Source organism: Serinus canaria, assembly GCF_022539315.1.
Source record: "Serinus canaria isolate serCan28SL12 chromosome 7 unlocalized genomic scaffold, serCan2020 HiC_scaffold_29, whole genome shotgun sequence".
NCBI classification, from domain to species: Eukaryota; Metazoa; Chordata; class Aves; order Passeriformes; family Fringillidae; genus Serinus; species Serinus canaria.
In genome coordinates, this window is record NW_026108147.1 from 632,385 (window position 1) to 650,234 (window position 17,850).

The following is a 17,850-nucleotide window of genomic DNA, read 5'->3' on the forward strand; positions in this document are numbered from 1 at the left end:
CTGATGAAAGGCTTTGGAAACCTGATACTGCTCTAAACAGAGCTTTTCCCATAAATCTGGAGCATGCCACTCCACCAGGTCCAAAGTTTTGGTGTAGTTAGATATTTTTGCATGGCATGTGAATGGGACAAAATGAGTTTTGTTTTCTTTGACCTGTGCAGTTAAAAATGTAGAGTGTTTAGGTGTTCAGTCATGCCAGGTCTTGGTGTTTTAATGTGAGATTCTTGGTCTCCCTTCATGAATCAGTAACTGCTCTCTGTAATGCCCACTCTCTCTGCCTTTCATCTTTTCTGCTTGTTTCACTCCTGTTTTCCCTTTTTCCCTGCTTCAGCAGTTTCCTCTACTCTCCATTTTTCTGCAGGTTTCCTCCTGCCCCGTTTCCCCCTGCTAGCAGGTTAATTAGTGCTGGAGCTATTTTTGGCACACGTTGCCAGCAGTAAGTGCTGGAGCTGACACCTGGTTTCAGAGGATTGTATTTGTGTCTCACTGCAGCTTTATGGTCTGTTCATTCTGCTTCTTAGGAAAGGCACAAGTCTTTGTTTAATCTGCATTTCAGATTACTAACTTAGAAATTACAGAAGGTAATCTTAAAAATGAGGTTTTTGTGCATAAGAATCTTATCAGCTGGTAGGAAATTGATGTCTTTCTGCACATGTACCTTTTAAACAGGCTGCTGGGTGTAGCAGGTGTGTAACTGCACCTGGTGAGTGGCTGAGCTGTCAGGTAGAAGTTCCTGTAAGGAGAGGGGACTGAGCTAGATCCTTTTCACAAACTGAATGAGAAGTATGGGACAAGATTTTTCTGCAAGGTGGCTGTTTGACAGGAAAACCAAGCTGTTGAGCAGTGGCTTTTCCTATGAATTGCAGGTAGAACTTGGCAGTGATGTTTGCATCCAGTCATCAGTTAACTATCTGTTTTGTCTCATCACAAGGATATTACACTGCACTCGATAACCTGTGGTCTTAACCTTGAGGAAGTCTTTTCCTTATCAGAGGGATGTCTGGAGTTCTGCTGTGTGGGAGATGTTACTTGGAAATGCTGCCTAAACACAATACTAGAGTTGAAAATAACAATAATCCTTTTTAAGCTGTTTAGGGTGTTAGGGAGAGTTGGGTAATAAATTGTCAGTGACATTCTTTACAAGTCTCCGGGGCTTTGTAGAGCTGTGATAGCCTGATAAAGTAGAGCATCTGATTCTTCAACAGAAGAAATTAAAATGACCTGGCTTAATTGATTTTCTATTTATGTACTGGAGGCTGCTTTCTGGCGAAGAAGTTTTGCTGTGTTCTCTTAAGGGGGTGGCAGGGAAGGAGCATTAAAATTAACGGAAGTGAATCCTCATCTCACAGCTTACGCTGGCTAAGACCTGTTTAGATGTATTTGTAGGGGTGTGCTGGTGCTGGCACCGTGACAAGGGGGTTCTTGTTTTTGCTGGCCTTGCAGAAAGACTGCTCGATTATTATTTTTTTCCTAATGCTTCTACTATATTGGCAACTCGTTCCTTTACTGATTTGTCTCGCTGTAATTCTGGATTCTTATTGACACAGAGTTTCTCTGAGTAAAACTTTGATTCTTGTGTGGAAATGAGCCTTTAGTGCCAGTGTGAGATTTGTTGCTTAGTGGCACGGTTATCCAGGATGTTGTGAATTATCCAGGCAGATAAAGCAGTTTTTCTGCAGATGCATGTAATTTATCAAGACAGGAGCTCTGTCACCCATGACTGTGTTAATCTTGTGGTCCTGCTACTTTTTCCTTGCTTACCTCTCTGTGTACCTCTTGCAATCTTTCCTGAACAGTTTGCTTACTTCAGACAGCGAAAAGCAAAGGGCGACGTCGCGCAGCCGCAGAAAAAGGCGGCGAAGAGGAAGGGCTCGGCTGTCCACGCGCATGACCTTCCGAAGGAAGAGCACCCAGTAGCAGCCAGGCATCCTGGCCAGGGCACAGAGGCTCAGGCTGAAGAGACCAGCCTGCCAGAGGCAGCAACAGAGGCACAGGTAAATGTTAGCATTTCTCGCCTTGGCTCCACTCCATCTGCAGGTAAGGAGTGGTGCAGGTGGTTGTTTGACTGTGAGCTCATGGGCCACTGGTGTGGTATTGTCCACAAGGGTCCCAGGATGAGGGAAGAGACAAGAAAGTTGACTCTATGTATCAGAAGGCTTGATTTATTATTTTATGATAGATAATATATTAAAACTATACTAAAAGAACAGAAGAAAGGATTTCACTACAAGGCTAAGCTAAGAATAGAAAAGGAATCAATAACAAAGGCTTGTCTCTAAGACAGTCTGGACAGGTGAACTGTGATTGGCTCTTAATTGGAAACAACCAGATGAGACCAATCCCAGATTCCCCCTGTTGCATCCCACAGCAGCAGGTAAGAATTGTTTACAGTTTGTTCCTGAGGCCTCTCAGCTTCTCAAGAGGGAAAAATCCTAAGGAAAGGATTTTTCATAAAACATGTCGGTGACACACTAGGGAGGGAAGGGAGCTGCTGTTATTTGCACCTGTGATAGTTCACTCTCTAACAAAGTCATCTCATTTGCTAAGACATCTCCACAGTATGGCCCGGGCACCTGTTATTGCCAGGGAGCTGTTAGCCTCCTGAATTAAAGTTTTTCACCTTTCACTGCATGGACTTCTCTTTGGGCACACGTACATTTGTGTGGCTGTGAATTCATCAAATGGCAAATCTGGGTTGGGAGATCAACAGATTAAAAACTGCCAGGACCTTATAATGCACAGCATTAACTTGGGTTTGTATCACTTGGCTGGCTCAAATATGTTTAAATGTTTTCTGAAAAACTCTAATTTATTCCAGCAAGCTCACAGAAGCCATTGTAAAGCCAGCAGAGGTGTTATTTTCACAGATTTGTTTGAGGGCTGACTCTGCTCGTGTCTGATGTGTTTCAGTGTGTGTGTACTGATGGCTCTCTGAAGGTAGTCATGGTCTCTGTGGAAAGAATTTTGTGCCTTCTGCACCAAAAGCATCTCTCCAGATGTTAGGGTGCTTTCCCAACATACCACAATAGCAGCAAACTAATGTGTTTGCAAACCTGCAGTGATGGGGATAAAATTGGCATGTGTTATCCTGCTTTCTCTTGTGAGGGTATCCCTGATGCTTTCAGGATATCTTCAACAAAATGTTAGCATTGCAGAGGCTTTTGTGAAGCTCCACACTGAGGAAAAACATCGTATTTTGTCACTCAGCCATAGCAGTGTCCTTGCTGCATTCCTGTGAGCTTAAATGAAAAAAGCAAACAGAAATCACTTTCTGCTGCCTAGCAGCTTTTTTCAAAATAGCTGGTTTGTAAAGCAGCTGGAATTCTAGGTTACCTGGAGAGGGTGCCTCCAGGGAGGCAGCAGTCACTGGGAACTGCTTCAAACAGACTCAGAATGCAGGGAGAGCTGTGCACTGCCCTGTCCAAACAATGCCATAGTCATCTTAGTCTTGTTGGGAATTTAGTCAGAGGGAAAGCTCTTCCAGGGTATCAAGCTGTGTTAAATCTGTGTGTCAGAAAAAGGTGTTGCTTTTGTGGTTACCTGAATTACCTGAACATTATCAAGTGTTTGTTAATTCATCTCCTGTCAGTTTACAGATTTTCAGTTGTAGAATAAAGATTGCTAAGTGTTTGCCAGCTACAACAGCAGAGGATCAATCGTTGAATCAGTGTTGAGGATTAGCCCTAAATTAAGTGGGCATTATAATACCTTTGTTTATTTGGGTTTTTTTGCAGTTGAGTTGATTTCACCATGAAAGACCAGCTGGATTTAGCATAAAGTCAGTTTCTCTCAACACAGACCTTTCTGGCTCATGCTGAAGATGCTTCCAAAATCATTCTGGTTTTCCTTATTTTTAATGAAAGTAGCTATGATTTAGTGTTTGTTTCATCTGTTTATTTACCAGGGCAGCACTGATTTGTCTAGCTGGGAGCCACTGGATGATCATGCAACTGAAGTAAGTGTGAAAAGGTGTATCTTTAGTAAAAGGTGCTGGGTAGAGATGAAAGAAGACTGATGATTGGTTGCTAAAATGATTAATTGTTATCAGATATGATGAAACTGATGTGATTTCATTATTTTATGGAATAAACCAGGTATTTCTCTGTATGTACACATCCTGGCTGTGAAAATTGGTTGCTGAGAAAATTGGGGTTTGTAAAATCATAGGCTTTGCCCAGAGAAATTGGAATGTTTTAATGCTTCCAATTGATACGTGGGTTCATTTTTCATTGTTTCATACAACACAGCCAAAAAGTATTCAAAAGAAAATACAAGATACTGTATCCTCTGTGATGGTTTGATGGTTGTAACGATGCTGCTCCTAAGAAACCACAGAAATTTCATTTTAATTGAAGAGCTTTCCGTTGTTGTTTCTCTTTGGGGTGGACTGTTCTCCAGTCAGATGGATGTCAAGGCTTTGTTTAAAGTGGCAATATTCTGCTTCCTTCCTCACCACTGGAGGTGTTTAAATCCCAATACAGGCCAAAATGGCATGTTGCCACCATTTGGTGCTATAGAATCACAACACTTAAACTTCAGTTTTGTGCCTAAACTATCATGAAAATGTGTTATCTATGATCATTTTTAATTTGAAGTTTTTAAACCTTAAGGATTTTAAGTATGTGATGTTTCTGTTAGATACAAAGTCCCAGCACTGAGTTACCTTTAAAGTAGAATTTGCCCAGGACTTAATCTTGAAGCTGAGTTTGTTTTCAGACAAATCACAGAATGGTATTTTTAGTGACTAAATGCATTTCTGTTTCCTTGGTGAAGAAAGCTGGGATAAGTTCTGCTGCAGAATACAGCGAGGCTGATGCTCAGGTGTGCCAGGCCAGGATAGCTGAGCTGGAGAGCAGGCTGCTGGAGAAGCAGGAGGCAGTGGACAGACTCACTGAGCAGATGGATGAGCTGCAGGACCAGCTCACCCAGCACAACGACTCCATGCAGCTCCAGGTATGTTCCACAGAGCTGGCTAATGGGATAATAGCACCTTATTTTCATCCTAAAAATATTTCGGGCTCAGGACTCAAAAACCTTTTGTTTTGTGGTGAGAAGTGCTCCACCTTGCTAACACATAGTGCAAAAAGCAGCATCCTCTTCCAGAATATTAAAAAAAAATAATATTTTGCATTCCCTTTCTCTAGGAGTTCTTTGTAAAGGTAAATTATTACCAGGTGCTTTCTAAGAGTAGTTAGTTTCCCCTTTTTATGTTTTTTTTTCTCATTCTAGGATTGGGGAAATAAAGACATTTCCTGTTGGTGAGAAATAAATTGAAAATATCAATGTGGTTAACATAAAATAGAATTTATGTTCCCATCTCATTAGTTTCCTCTCACATGACTGAAGGAATTGCTGGCAGATAGGAAGCAATTTAGGGGGCACTAAATATTCACTATGTTCTTTTTGAAAACTTGAGTGCTTTTTACATTGGAAGTAAAAATACCAATTTCACTGCTGGTATCCCATAATTTCTTTATAAAATCACTTTTGATTAGGTTTGTCATCTCTGAGATCAGTTTAAGATCTTCCTTCATGCCTGCCATCATCTTTGGACACAAAGATTTCTTTGGTGCACGTTGGTTAAAACTGAAATGTACCTATGGACTCTGTAATAGCTCTGCTTCAAGAACACCTCCTTGGTTCCAAATGTGTTAAGAATATCTCAATGTTAGAAGTGCCCTTCTTGTGACCCCTGCAGGAAACCACAGTTCAGGAGCAGAATGAAATCATCAGGAAGTTAACCAGCTGCCTTCAGCAGGCCAAGCAGGAGCGGGATGAGCTGCAGGAGGAGGCTTCGCATGTGGCCGCTCAGATCCAGGGGTTACAGCTCCAGCTGCACCAGGTGGGTCTCTCCTGCAGCTGGCATGGCCTCACAGAGCCTGCAAGGACAGCTTGAGACTGTCAGTGTAAAAACAGCCAGCTGATCATGCAGCTCCTCCAGCTCAGTTGGCAGCACAGCAGTGAGAATGATTTCAGGGCGAGGCAGGGTTTTTTCCTGGTTGCTACAGAGAGGTCCTGGAAATGTCCTCAGATTTTCCACTTGCTTGCATCATGTTTTGAAGGTCATTGCACTTCTTTGGGCCTTGTTAGGGAATTTTGCACAAAGTTGTTAGTGTGTTATGGGCTGAGTGAAAGCATTAGACAAGCCCTGCCTGAGGTTCAGATTTTTGGCAGCAGCTTGAATTCAGGTGAGGCACACCTAAACTGCTCTGGCTGATGAGTTCTTTGGAACTGCAGATCAGGTTTATCATAAATTGAGTTATTTACTGAGTAGGCAGAAGATTAACAGACAAATGGCCTTAAACAGGTTAAGACAACTACGAGGAGATGACATAAAACAGTGCACAACATAAAGGTACTGTATTATAGCTAACCAAGCAATACTGTAGATTGAGTCAGTGTAACTTACCACTGAACTGGTGAAGAGGTGCACAGATTGCTTTCACTCCACCCCAAGAGAGTGACCACAAAGTGGCATCCCAGCTTTGGGAAGGGCCCCAGACATTTCCACAGAATGTGCAGAAGACTTCTGCCTTGTGGAAATGTGGTGTAGCTTTCATAGTTTGGGAAGTTAAGTGTCTGCCAGTCAGAAAATCAAGCTTATCTTCCTTCAACCTCTCTCCCAAGGCAAGATGTTTATTGTCAGCTGGGAATGCCACCTCCGTGGTGCCAGAAATATCTCACTACCAGACAGATGTCTGGCCTGAAATATTTCACCAATTAGCAAATTCTTGTGAGGGGGAAGATGCCCTGAGCTGCTGCACCAGCTGATAGGCAGAACAGATAAGCCCTTCTGTGGTGGGGGAATGTCCTGCCACAAGTGGTTTGTGGCCTGTGCACAACTGTTGCTGTATAATTTGGGCTTGCATGTGATCATTTGTCCTTTGCCTGAGAAATCTGTGAGTTTCTGCTTGGGCAGCTGGAGCATCTCAGCTGTTAGACAGAAACTTGTTGTGCTGAGCTCATGTGACTTGGCTCAAAGAAAGAAATTTAAAATGACACAGTCCAAGCAGCCTCTCTGGCACATAGGAACCTGCTGCAGTGCAACAGGTTAGTCATGGATCTAATCCCTGGATCAGAGAGATGCTGCAGCCTCTCTCTGCTTTCAGATGTATTTTTGAAAGTGCTTTATTCTTTCTTGGTGATACTCAGTGTTCTAGTGGCTATTCTCTCTGAACCCATGTATTTGTTGTCCTTGGAGCTTTGTAGTATGTGCCAAAGAGAAATGTTTCTGTGTGGTAACTGTGTCAGGTTTGCAGGATATGGGATTACAAATCTTCAAGTCTGGATAGGAAGGGAAGGGGGTTTAAAAAATTTTAAAATAAAAACTGAGACTTTTTAGTCCAGGAATTGTCTTAAAGGAGTTGCTTATGCCCTGAAAAAGGTCTGCTAAATGAAATTTTATAAAATAATAAAAAATACTGCTTTCTATCTACAGTTCTGGTTGCAACAGCAAAATGTGGTAAAAGTGAAGGCTGCTCAACAGGTGTTGGGGATTTGCACCATCAGCCATTGAAAGACAAGGATCAAGCCTCAATAGCGTTTCAGGCATATTCTAAATAAGTCTAGTGAGAGGATGCTCATTCTGGAAGGATGTCAACTTTGATATCAGATGAAAGCACTGATACTGTCTTCCATGTTCTTCCTTGGTTTTAGCAGCATACTGGGAAAAAGATATTAAATAAAACACATTTTATGTTCTCCTGATGGGAGAAATGTTTTCCTTTCATTTGAAGGGATGTGGAGAAGAAGAAATCAGCCTTTAGTAATGAGCTGGAAATGCTCTGCAGAGAAGACTGGTTTTGCTCATTGTCCTCTTAATGGCTCCAATCTGTTGGGAGTTCTGCTTTGTTTTGGAGTTCAGTCTGATTTATTGTGCTAGATTTATAGGTCCATACTGTTAGAAAAGTCACCTCAGGGATTAATTACCTAACATTTCCATCCTTTCAGTAATAGTATCTAAAACATGGCAAGTGTTGTCTGCCTTTTTAGGGTGATTTTTACTCCTTGAGAATGAAAGGTTTAGGCCAAATCTGTAAATGCACTTGCTTACAGCGAGCAGTGTGTGTGAGCTGGTGGATACAAACATTCTCCTGACTGTGTCATTGCTGTGTCCAGGTCACTGAGCTACTGAGGAGTCAAGGTCTCAGGAAGAAGGAAGGGTTAGAAGCTCAGCAGCAAATGTCCTTGTTTCAGGATCGTCTCAGAGAGCAGAGCACACACTTGGAGACCCTGCGTGAGAGAGCACGGGACCTGGAAATGCAGCTGGAGTCCTCTCAAAAGGTAAAAACATCATTGGCTCTTTTCATTATTTCAAATTTGGTGATAACTTGAATTTGCTCTAGTGACATATTCATGAAAAAAGCCTTTTTATATAGAATTGATAGGGATTGTGATGGCTAACATAATTAATGAAACAGCCTCATGTTTGGTTTCCTTTCAGAGTGTAGCTAGTAGTGCCATAAACAGAAACCTTAAACTTAAATGTTGTTACTTCTGAGTGCAAATTAAAAACATGAGGCTTAAGGAAAAGAAATCATGGTATATTTTATATGTCATGTTTTATTTTTAAGAATACCAAAGATAAAGAAAATCAGCTTGCCCAAATGGAAGAGGATATGAAAGATACAATACAAAAGCTACAAAAAAGCATAGATGAAAAAGAACAATTTATTAAAAGTCTTCAAGATCTGCTGACATCTGAAAGAACTGGCTTGTCTGTACTACAGCACACACTCTCTCTCCGGGACTCAGAAATAACAGAATTAAAAAAAGAAATTGCTTTATCCCAAGTGAAAGAACAGCAACATATTGAAGAACTGAAAATCAGTCATGAGAAGGATATTTGCAGACAGTTGGATAACTTGAGGAATGAGCTGGAGAAGTGCCACAGAAGAGAGATTGCAGAAGCCAAGCAAGTCTATGAAAAAGAAATTATTTTAAAATATGAAAATGAACTTGAACTGTTCAAGAAAGAACTCTGTGCTTTGAATTCTGAAGAACACATTCAGAATTTGAATGGCATTATAATTGACTTAAATGTAAGGCTTCAAGAATCTGAAATTAGTAAAGAAAATTTGAGGAAGAAACTTGAAAACCAACGGGAAGACTTTCAGAGGGAAAAATCTGAAATGGAGACTAAATGCAAGGATTTAATTGATGGCCTTAAGCATCAACTTTCTGCTGCAGAAGAGCAAGTGAAGGAAGCCCAGCAATATAAAAAAGAAAAACAGTCCTCGAATGAAGAGATTCGGAAGCTGAATTCCTACATCCGGGAATTAAATGAAAAGCAACTTTTTGAGGCTAAAAAACGTATGGATGTAAGGCAGAATCATGATGGAGAGATTGTCTCCAATAAAAAATTACTGGAATTGAGGGAAAAGCAGGTTTTATCAGGGAAGTGTCAGCTGCAGGGAGTGGACCTTGAGGAGATGTGGGACAGAGCCTGCCAGCTGGAAGGCAGAGAAGAGCCAGTGTATCAGCCAGAAGTGGAGTATGACTCCTCAAGGGATCAGCTGGAGGAAACAAGGAGTGTGGAGATCATGAAGGCTGATGGAAGTGCTGAGGGGGAGAACCTGTCTGAAGGACCCTTGTCAGAGCTAGGGCTCCTCAGTGCTGATGAGGGTCTACTGGCCAAATACCTCGTTGCCACAGAAGCTCCAGAGGACTCCTGTAGGTCCAGCTCTTTGGAGGGCCATACCATTGAAGAAGGCAGATGCAATCTGTATGGCTTAGACAGCAGCGTGCTCCTAGAACTCAGCAGAGGTTTTGTGTCTTCTTCATTAGACTGTAGCCTTGAGGAGGGGACGTGTCTTAGTGGCTTGGCTCAAGAGCTCTCTGAAGAGGCAGAGGTGAGAGCAGAGGCCTTTGTTCCGTGTGTGTCAGATGGCTCCCTGCAGCAAAACAAAACTGGAGACCACGGTGGCATCGAGGATGAGGAGGTGATGTGCTTGGCAGAGAGACAGCTGAGGCCAGCTGAGCTGCTCCAGGAGTCAGCCTTGGGAATGCCTTATCAGGACACCCAAGGAGCTGCTGGAAGTTGGGCAGGAGCTGTGTCTGAGCTCTCTCATAGGCATGCAAAACTGGAGGAAGAACGTGAAGCACAGATCCACTGTGGAAAAGAACTTCAGAAAATGGAGAAGGAGAAAGAACTTGAAAAGAAACACATGCTTCTGCTGAAGCAGCAGGGTGAGGATGGAGGCCAGCCATCCCCACCAGGAGTGGCAAACCCCTCTGTCTGGCTAGAAATGGTAAAGGACCTCCAGGAGGAAAGAGACGTGTTGGTGATGGAGCTGCAATCTCAGGAGCAGGTAGTGAGAGATGCTCAGGAGCAGAAAACACCTTCTGATTCTGTGACAAGAGAAGGGCAGGCTCTTCTTGGCCATCAGCTGGCAGCTTTGCACAGCCCAAGGGATGGGATGCAAAGCCAGCTTAATGCTCAGAAGGCTAAAAACCAGAGAATAGCAGAGCTGTTGAGTCAGAAAACCATATCTGAAGAGACATTGCTGAAAGAACTGGAGTTGCTCAAAGCTGAAATCAATAATAAAGAACAAAATTTAATACTTTTGTTGAAGGAAAAAACAGCCTTAAGAGAGAGACTATCCAATGTAGAGCAGGATCTGTTAAAAGCAGAAAATGCACTAGCAGAGAATGCTAGCATCATTGAGGACCTTGAGAAAAACATCCAGGAGCTTAATGCTGAAATAAAAAACATCAGAGAAATACAGGAGTGTGAAAGACTGAGCTATGAGGACAGGTTAAACCTCAGCCACCAAGAAATCAATAAACTAAGTGCTGAAATAAAGGAAAAGACTACTGAATACAGTGAAGAAAAAAACCAGTTGACTGAAGAAATTGCCCAGTTGAAAAAGGCTCATTTGGAGCTTGAGGCTCGCTTGCAGGAGTCCTGTCAGGCTGCCCAGGAGGCTCAGTCCAAGATGGAGAGGCATTACCAAGAGGAAATGGAGAGGATGCAGACTCAACACCTTGCTGAATTAACTGAAGTGAGTTTGGCCCATGAGAGAGAGGTAGGAACCCTGGTGACTGCAGGAGTCATGGGATTTCTGGGTGCTTAAGGTAGCCATTGCAAATGTTTGTATGCCTGTTTACAGATAAAAGAGTTAAATGCTGAAATAAAAGACAAAGTGGAAGAGCACCAGAAGCTGGAAGAAAAAAGAAAGGAAGAGATTGCTATAATAAAAAAGGTACGTGCTGTAATTTGGTTTATTTTGGAAAAATGAAGTCATTTTTCATTGTCGTGCAAGCAGTGTAAAGATTTTAGAGATGCAAAATTCTATTTATTGGGGTTTTTTTATGTTTTTGCTTTGGGGTCAGGAGGATGGGAGAATTCTGGTTCCATGATTAGGGCTAACCAAGCATATTTTGAGGAAAGCTTTTCATCAGAGCTTTCTCTGCAGGTTCACGAACGGGAGCACGATCGGGAAATCTCGGAGCTGGCTGCCAAACACTCAGAGGAGATGGAGAAACTCCGTGCTGAGCTCAAGGAGGAGCAGAGGCACCTTTTGGATGAACTGCAGCAGCAGATGGCAGCAGAGCAGGAGCAGGCTCAGCTCCAATCCCAGGTACAAGCAGGGAAATCACACAGTGATTAATGTAGCTCTGAGCTGACTGGGTGATCTCCAGCATACACACAAATCAAGGAACCTTCTCCTTAATTTTTGTGGGTGTTACACATGCTCTTTCACATGCTGCTGCAGCCAGAGGAAAAGGAGTGTTCTTCTGGTGGGTGGTAGTAATATTTTAGAGGAGTTCTCCAGAATCCTCACTTTGTATTATATTTTATATATTTAATATTTATTTTGATATTCTATTTTAACGTTTATTATGAAGAAAACTGGATGTTTCAATTGATGATTTTGAGAGAAAAACAGCTTTGTAATTTTTTGTCTTGGCAAGTTTAACAAGTTAATTTTATAAAGGATATAAACCCCTCCCACTTTTTAATCATTCACTATTAATAATTAGGAATGCTTTCTTGTTCAGCTGACGTGTGAAAACCTTTTACTTCTTTATATTTCCTGGGTTTGTGAACATTTCCACTAAATGCAAAGGGGAAATGGAAAAAATGTCTAGTGTCAGGTCTAATTACAGCCTGTTGGGACAATGGTTAGTTCACTTAAGAATTGACAAGTGGTGAATTTTATTTCTCCTTTTCCAGTATCACTTAGAACTTTGCTCTTGGTTATAATTTGTTAACAAACATGAGGAATTCTTTGAGTAGATAGTGAAGGGCTGGGGTGGGTTTGTGCTCTGCTTTGATGGGAGGAAGTGGACAGATACAGGATATTTTGTAGGAAATTAAGAGGCAGGTAAGGAAAGCCTTCTACACTGCACTGGAAGCATTCAAATATCATTACAGCAGCTTATTTTAAGGGTTTTTGCCTCAAAGAAACCATCTCCAGGTACAGCAAGGCAAAACTTAGATGTGTTTAACAGTGACAACCGGAACTGGTCGTGAAAAAGCACATTTCATTAGAGGGGAGGGAGAAACCCTTTTTTACTCCACTGCAGACACTGCACAGCCTTGAACTGGAAGCTTTACGCCTGACCTTAAACAATATGCACACCTCTCAGCTGGAGCTCACCCAGTGCAACTTGAGGAAGGAGAAGGAGACTGCCCTGGTGGAGCTGCGCGAGATGCTCAACGACAAGCGTGCCCAGGAGGTGGCCATCCTGCAGAGCCGCCACCAGCTGGAGTGGGACAGGGTCAAGGAGCAGTGCCTGAAGGAAAAAGAAGACCTTAAGTCCAAGTATCAGCAAGAGCTAGGTATTAAAACTGGGGAATTGGTATTTTCTTCCTGCACAGGTTCCTGTCTTGGTGTAGAACTGGCCTGTGAATCACAGCTGTGTTACCTCTAATATTATTAAAACTGGGGAATTGGTATTTTCTTCCTGCACAGGTTCCTGTCTTGGTGTAGAACTGGCCTGTGAATCACAGCTGTGTTACCTCTAATATGTGCAAGAGTGCCATGTGCATGTTTTATATATGAAGATGAAGCTGTGCAGACCCAAGTTTTAATTGTTCTCCATCTGTAAATTAGTGCTAAACTGAACTGCTTTCTTTCAGGAGGCTTTTGACCAAGTTCTCTTAAAGAACTTGTTCAGTGCAGAGAAGAGCTCTTACCCCTGATGTTTTTTAAGGTTTTTCTCGCCCTAAGTCAGCACTCTGTTATCTTTCTGAGAAGATATGTGAATGCTTCCTGGCTTACCCTGTCAGTGTTAGGCAGGGGCTGCAAAGCTCAGTGAGAACCTGTAGCTGGGTGTCCTTTGAGCTGCACTTCATCCAAGGCTGTATTTTGGCTTAAGCAAGAAGGCAGTGGCACCTCGTGGTACTGAAGGCCTGCTGCTGATGCCCTTGGCATTGTTTGGGAAGTTTCCCTCTTTGCAGGTCAGAGCATTTTTGCCCTATATGGCAGAGCTGGAGGAATTTCTGGAGCAAGGTGAACCTTGCAGCACCTCCCTGAAGGAGCTGACAGAATCTCAGGCTGGTTGGGGTGGAAGGGCTCTCTGGAGATCATCCAAGCCCTGCTAGAGCAGGTTCACCCAGAGCAATTTGCACAGGATTGTGTGCAGGCATGCTTTGAATATCTGCAGAGAAAAAGGCTCCACAGCCTCTCTGGGCAGCCTGTTAGGGGGCTCTGTCACCTCACTGTCAAGAAGTTTTTCCTTGAATTCAAATTATAAACTATTAATTATAAATAAGTCAAGGCAATGGGGCTGATAGGCCTTTAGAGGGTTCCTGCAAATCAAAAAGGGGCCAAACAAGAAGCTGGAATTGATCAAGGGAGGAGCTGGAAAGGAAGAATCTGTTGGTGTCAGTGATAACTGAGCAGATAGTGGCATCTCTCTTGCAGTCTTTTTTCTTAGACATTTGTATAAGAAATGTTGAAGTTTCCTACCTGCTGCTGCTCCTTCTGTCTTTGTGGAGACTTGTGCTCACAGTGGTGTGCAGTGGGATGTTAAAGTGACATCAATATTCAGTTCTAGCTTTACTTTTTAGTACCATGTTCTCTGTAGACTTGAGCAGGCTGTGTAAATTAAATTGATCTTTACTTTCTGAGTTGACTTTGCAGCTTTGTAAGTTCTAGAATAGTTGTTTTCTAAAATGCAAGTGAACTTGTGGGATATAACAGAACAGCAGGCGTGGCTAGAACCCAACTCTGCCCTGTGCCTGCCCTATTTAGGTCTTGAGTTTGATGTTAAAAATTATAATCTCATCCATATTTCTACTTACCATTTAATACTATTTTTATGTAAATGTATTAATAAGTATTTTATTTCACAGTTGACCAGAGAAAGAAAATAGAATTGGAAATGGAAGAGACACATGTCCAGGCATTAGAGGTACAAATTCTGTTCTTTATACAAGAAAATAGAAAGGTCCTTTCAGAAAACAAGAGCTGGTACAAGTCCCAGATCTGCTACACATTTATTGTAAAGGACAAATAAATGGGAAAAAATATTAATTTCCTGAACGTGTTTGCTTTAATATAATGCATGTTTTTCTCTCTTAGACCCTCAGAAGAGACTGGGAATTAGAGTCTGATAGACGTTTACAAAACGTGTGTGAGGAGCTGTGTGAAAAGCATCAGGCTGAGATGATTGCACTGCAGAAATCTCTGGAAATGGATCTGGAAAAAGTCAGAGCAGAGCTGGGGCTTCTTTCTGTTGAGAATGTACAATCTAAAAGTGAGTACCATGCTCTGGGAGGCAGCTGCTGTATTGAACAGAGACAGAGCTAAGTGGTTTTACCACATGTATGAAAGCAAATACAAGCTGTAATTGTGTAGCCTTATGTAAAAACTGGGATGATGGCATGAGACTGTCTAGACAAGGCTGTAAATGAAAAATGGTTTAAAACCTGGATAGCATTGTTGCATTTCAGCTTTCACAGAGTATGAGGTGCAAGGTGAGTATTAAAGGGAGGTGCTCTTTACTCCCATCTGAAAACCTTTTCTGACAGTTGCTGAGGTAATCAAAACTGTGGTGAATATTAATAGAAACTTTTTCTAACAAAAAATTGCATTTGGGTTGTGGATAGTTAAGGCTCAATGGAACAGGTGGTTGTATCTTAGCTAACTAACAGGTGGGATTCAGAGAACAGCACAGCAGTGCATGGGAGTGTTGGACTTGCAAATCCTTCACTGTTGAAGCATTTCTCTGATCCCCTGACAGCTAGTGCTTAGCTACAGACAACACATTTCTGGTTTTGTGGCACAGAAGTTGTACAGGTTATTCATTAACCGGGATGAGGGAGTAACAGAACTAATTTTTAATTTTAGTGAAATGTATAGAATTGGAGAGGCAACACCAGTTAGCCATCACAAAATTACAAGAACAGCTGCAGGCTGAACATAACCAACTCCTAGAAGACATGAAGATGAAAAGCCAAGAAAAAGAGCAGGATCTTCAGAAGGAGGTAAGTTACATTTCTTTAGCAGTTTAGGGTAGTTGATTTCTCTTGATGTTACAAAAACTAGATCATATACAAATCATTTGGGTGGCCTGTTTGTGTTTAGGGATGCTATTGAAAAAGCAAAATGCATAACGAAGCAGATAAATACTCAGGGAGTCTCCAGAGGAGTTCAGAACCTTTGGAATGCAGCTGCCTTTATGCCATTTGGTGCCATCTCTTCATCCATATTTATATTGCTAATTTTATGGTTCTCACATTTTGTTTTGATCTGGCTAATGCCTTATTTTTTTGCCAATGAAGATACTTATGGCATCAGGAACAAATTCTTCCCTCTCAGAGGAGTGGGTGTAAGTTAGGAGATGTTGCTACTCAGTATCTCTGGAGCTGTCAGGAGCTGAGAGTGGTGGTGGCACTGTTTCCACCTAGTTCTGACAGAAGTGTCTCTTGCCTGTAAAATAAGCCCTGAGAACAAAATCATTTAACAAGTTGTGGCGGGGTGTTTTTTTGGCTTTAACATGTTTTTTTTTGTAGCTGGACCAGCTTCAGGTCAAGCACGAGCAACTCAAGGTTGAGTCCCAAGAAGAAATCAGGCAGCTTTGGTCTCAGCTTGGCAGTACCCGAGCCAATCGACAGGAGCTGAGTGGTATGTTCATAACTGACACAGTTTCGTTTATTTTTTGCCTCTCCTTCATACAGAAGGACACATTGGCACGAAATGCTTTGAGCTGTTGTACCAGAAGCACTCAGGAAGGGCCCAGTGTCAGTGGGCTGTAACCCAGTGATGGGTCCCTAGGTGAGGTGAGCTCCTGTCAGATGACAGGTTCTGCAGTGTCAAAGTCATGGTATGACTCTGGGGAAGAGCTTACTCCTGTGCTGTTCCTTTCCCTTCCCACTCCATTCCTGCACTCTATAAAAACATTCAGTGAGAAGGAAAGGTTTTTCATTGAAATACCAAATTAAGATCATGTAACGAAAAACTGGAGAAAATGCTGCTCAGTGCAGTAACATCCTCCTATTTCTATTTCTGTTTCAAGAGCCAGGTGTATTAAATAAAAGAGCCAGTTTTGCTGGGTAGTGGTTGGAGAGGACATACACTTTTGGAATAAAATATAACATGCCTTAGATGTATGTGCACAGATGTATAACACACTGAAGAACTTCTGGGGAAAAAGAAAACCTCGAGACCATGACTCTGACAGTGTCCTTGTGTTGGGACTCTCAACATGAGGTTCTTGAGTTAGTTAGAGCAGAAGGCACATGGAACATACTCAAACACTGTTTCAGGTTTTCTGAATAATATAATTCTGCTAGACTTGGCCTAACGAGATGTGTTCTTAGTGCTTGTGTTGGCTTGGCCTCTGTTCCAGAGCTAAAAGAGCAGCTCCTGGCTCGAGCATCACAGGTAGAAGAAATAGAGTGTCTAAAACAGGAGTTTGAGCAGCAGTGTCAGCAGAGAAACAGGGAGCACCAAGCTGAATTGGAACAACTGAGACTTTATTTTGAAAACAAGTTGATGGTTGCTGAAGAAAACTACAAAAAAGAATTGACTTTGCTGCATCAGAGGCCACAAGAGCTGACAGACAATTCACTGCCAGAGTTGGAAAGGAGTCAGGATCAAGCAGGGGACATCAGGTGATCTGTTCTTTTTCCTTTCATTTTGTGACAGCATGCTTCCATTTTATTTTTCTTTGGCATAAAAGAGATATTAGCATCTAAACCTATTGGGATTGAGCATTAGGTGGTGGCCCCGTCCTGAGCAGTTGTTAACAGTTGCTCTTTGCCTCCTTTCAGTACTACACCATAAGTCATCCAGAAAATTTAACTTGATTCATGACATATCACAATCTTCAACTTTAAAACCCTTTTCTCAGGTCTTCTCTCACGCTTTTTGAAGAGACTGCTGAGAAAGAGAGAAATGTTGCACTTGATCAGCTAAACCAACAACTGGAACAACAGCAGGTAGGATTTTTGGTGTATTAAAAGTTCTACTGTTCTTTACATGAGCTGTATGAAAATTGCTATCTGATTCCTAGCTCTTGCAAAGAGAACATGAATTGTAGGTGTTTAGGAGGGCTTAATTATTTTTGACAAGAATGTTGTGAATTACCAACTTTAAATAGCTCTGAGCCTCAGAGAGGCTGTGGAGTAGAGCAGCTGAAACAGTGCTCTGTAATTTTCTGTGCTGCTTGGGTTATCCTGTGCTGGGTAAGGAACTTAGCAGTTCTTCTATGCCAGGGCAGAATTTGTGGTGTTTCTCTTTTTTATCATGCTGTGAGTAATTGCTCCTGTCCTTGTTCTCTTAAAGCCAAGGTGCTAATTGGCCCCTCTCAGATTTAGGGGCCAGTTTAGAACTGAAGATCTCAACAGTTTTGCTCAACTTGTTTCAAGTTGATTAAGAGTTTGCAAAAGGAATT

The 17,850-nt window shown here is 42.1% G+C and overlaps 1 protein-coding gene across 4 annotated transcripts in view; it reads left to right on the forward strand.

Annotated features, from left to right (window-relative positions):
- PCNT (pericentrin) overlaps positions 1–17,850 on the forward strand; it is a 64,178-nt gene that overhangs the window by 3,065 nt on the left and 43,263 nt on the right. For all 4 annotated transcript variants that reach the window (XM_050987531.1, XM_050987532.1, XM_050987534.1 and 1 more), the window contains exons 2-16: positions 1,797–1,994; positions 3,905–3,955; positions 4,774–4,953; positions 5,699–5,842; positions 8,119–8,283; positions 8,574–11,027; positions 11,112–11,204; positions 11,418–11,582; positions 12,532–12,787; positions 14,306–14,364; positions 14,535–14,709; positions 15,303–15,439; positions 15,968–16,079; positions 16,804–17,068; positions 17,308–17,395. In XM_050987531.1, coding sequence (XP_050843488.1) covers positions 1,797–1,994; positions 3,905–3,955; positions 4,774–4,953; positions 5,699–5,842; positions 8,119–8,283; positions 8,574–11,027; positions 11,112–11,204; positions 11,418–11,582; positions 12,532–12,787; positions 14,306–14,364; positions 14,535–14,709; positions 15,303–15,439; positions 15,968–16,079; positions 16,804–17,068; positions 17,308–17,395 — 4,542 coding nt within the window. The remainder of the gene's footprint in view (positions 1–1,796; positions 1,995–3,904; positions 3,956–4,773; positions 4,954–5,698; positions 5,843–8,118; positions 8,284–8,573; positions 11,028–11,111; positions 11,205–11,417; positions 11,583–12,531; positions 12,788–14,305; positions 14,365–14,534; positions 14,710–15,302; positions 15,440–15,967; positions 16,080–16,803; positions 17,069–17,307; positions 17,396–17,850) is intronic.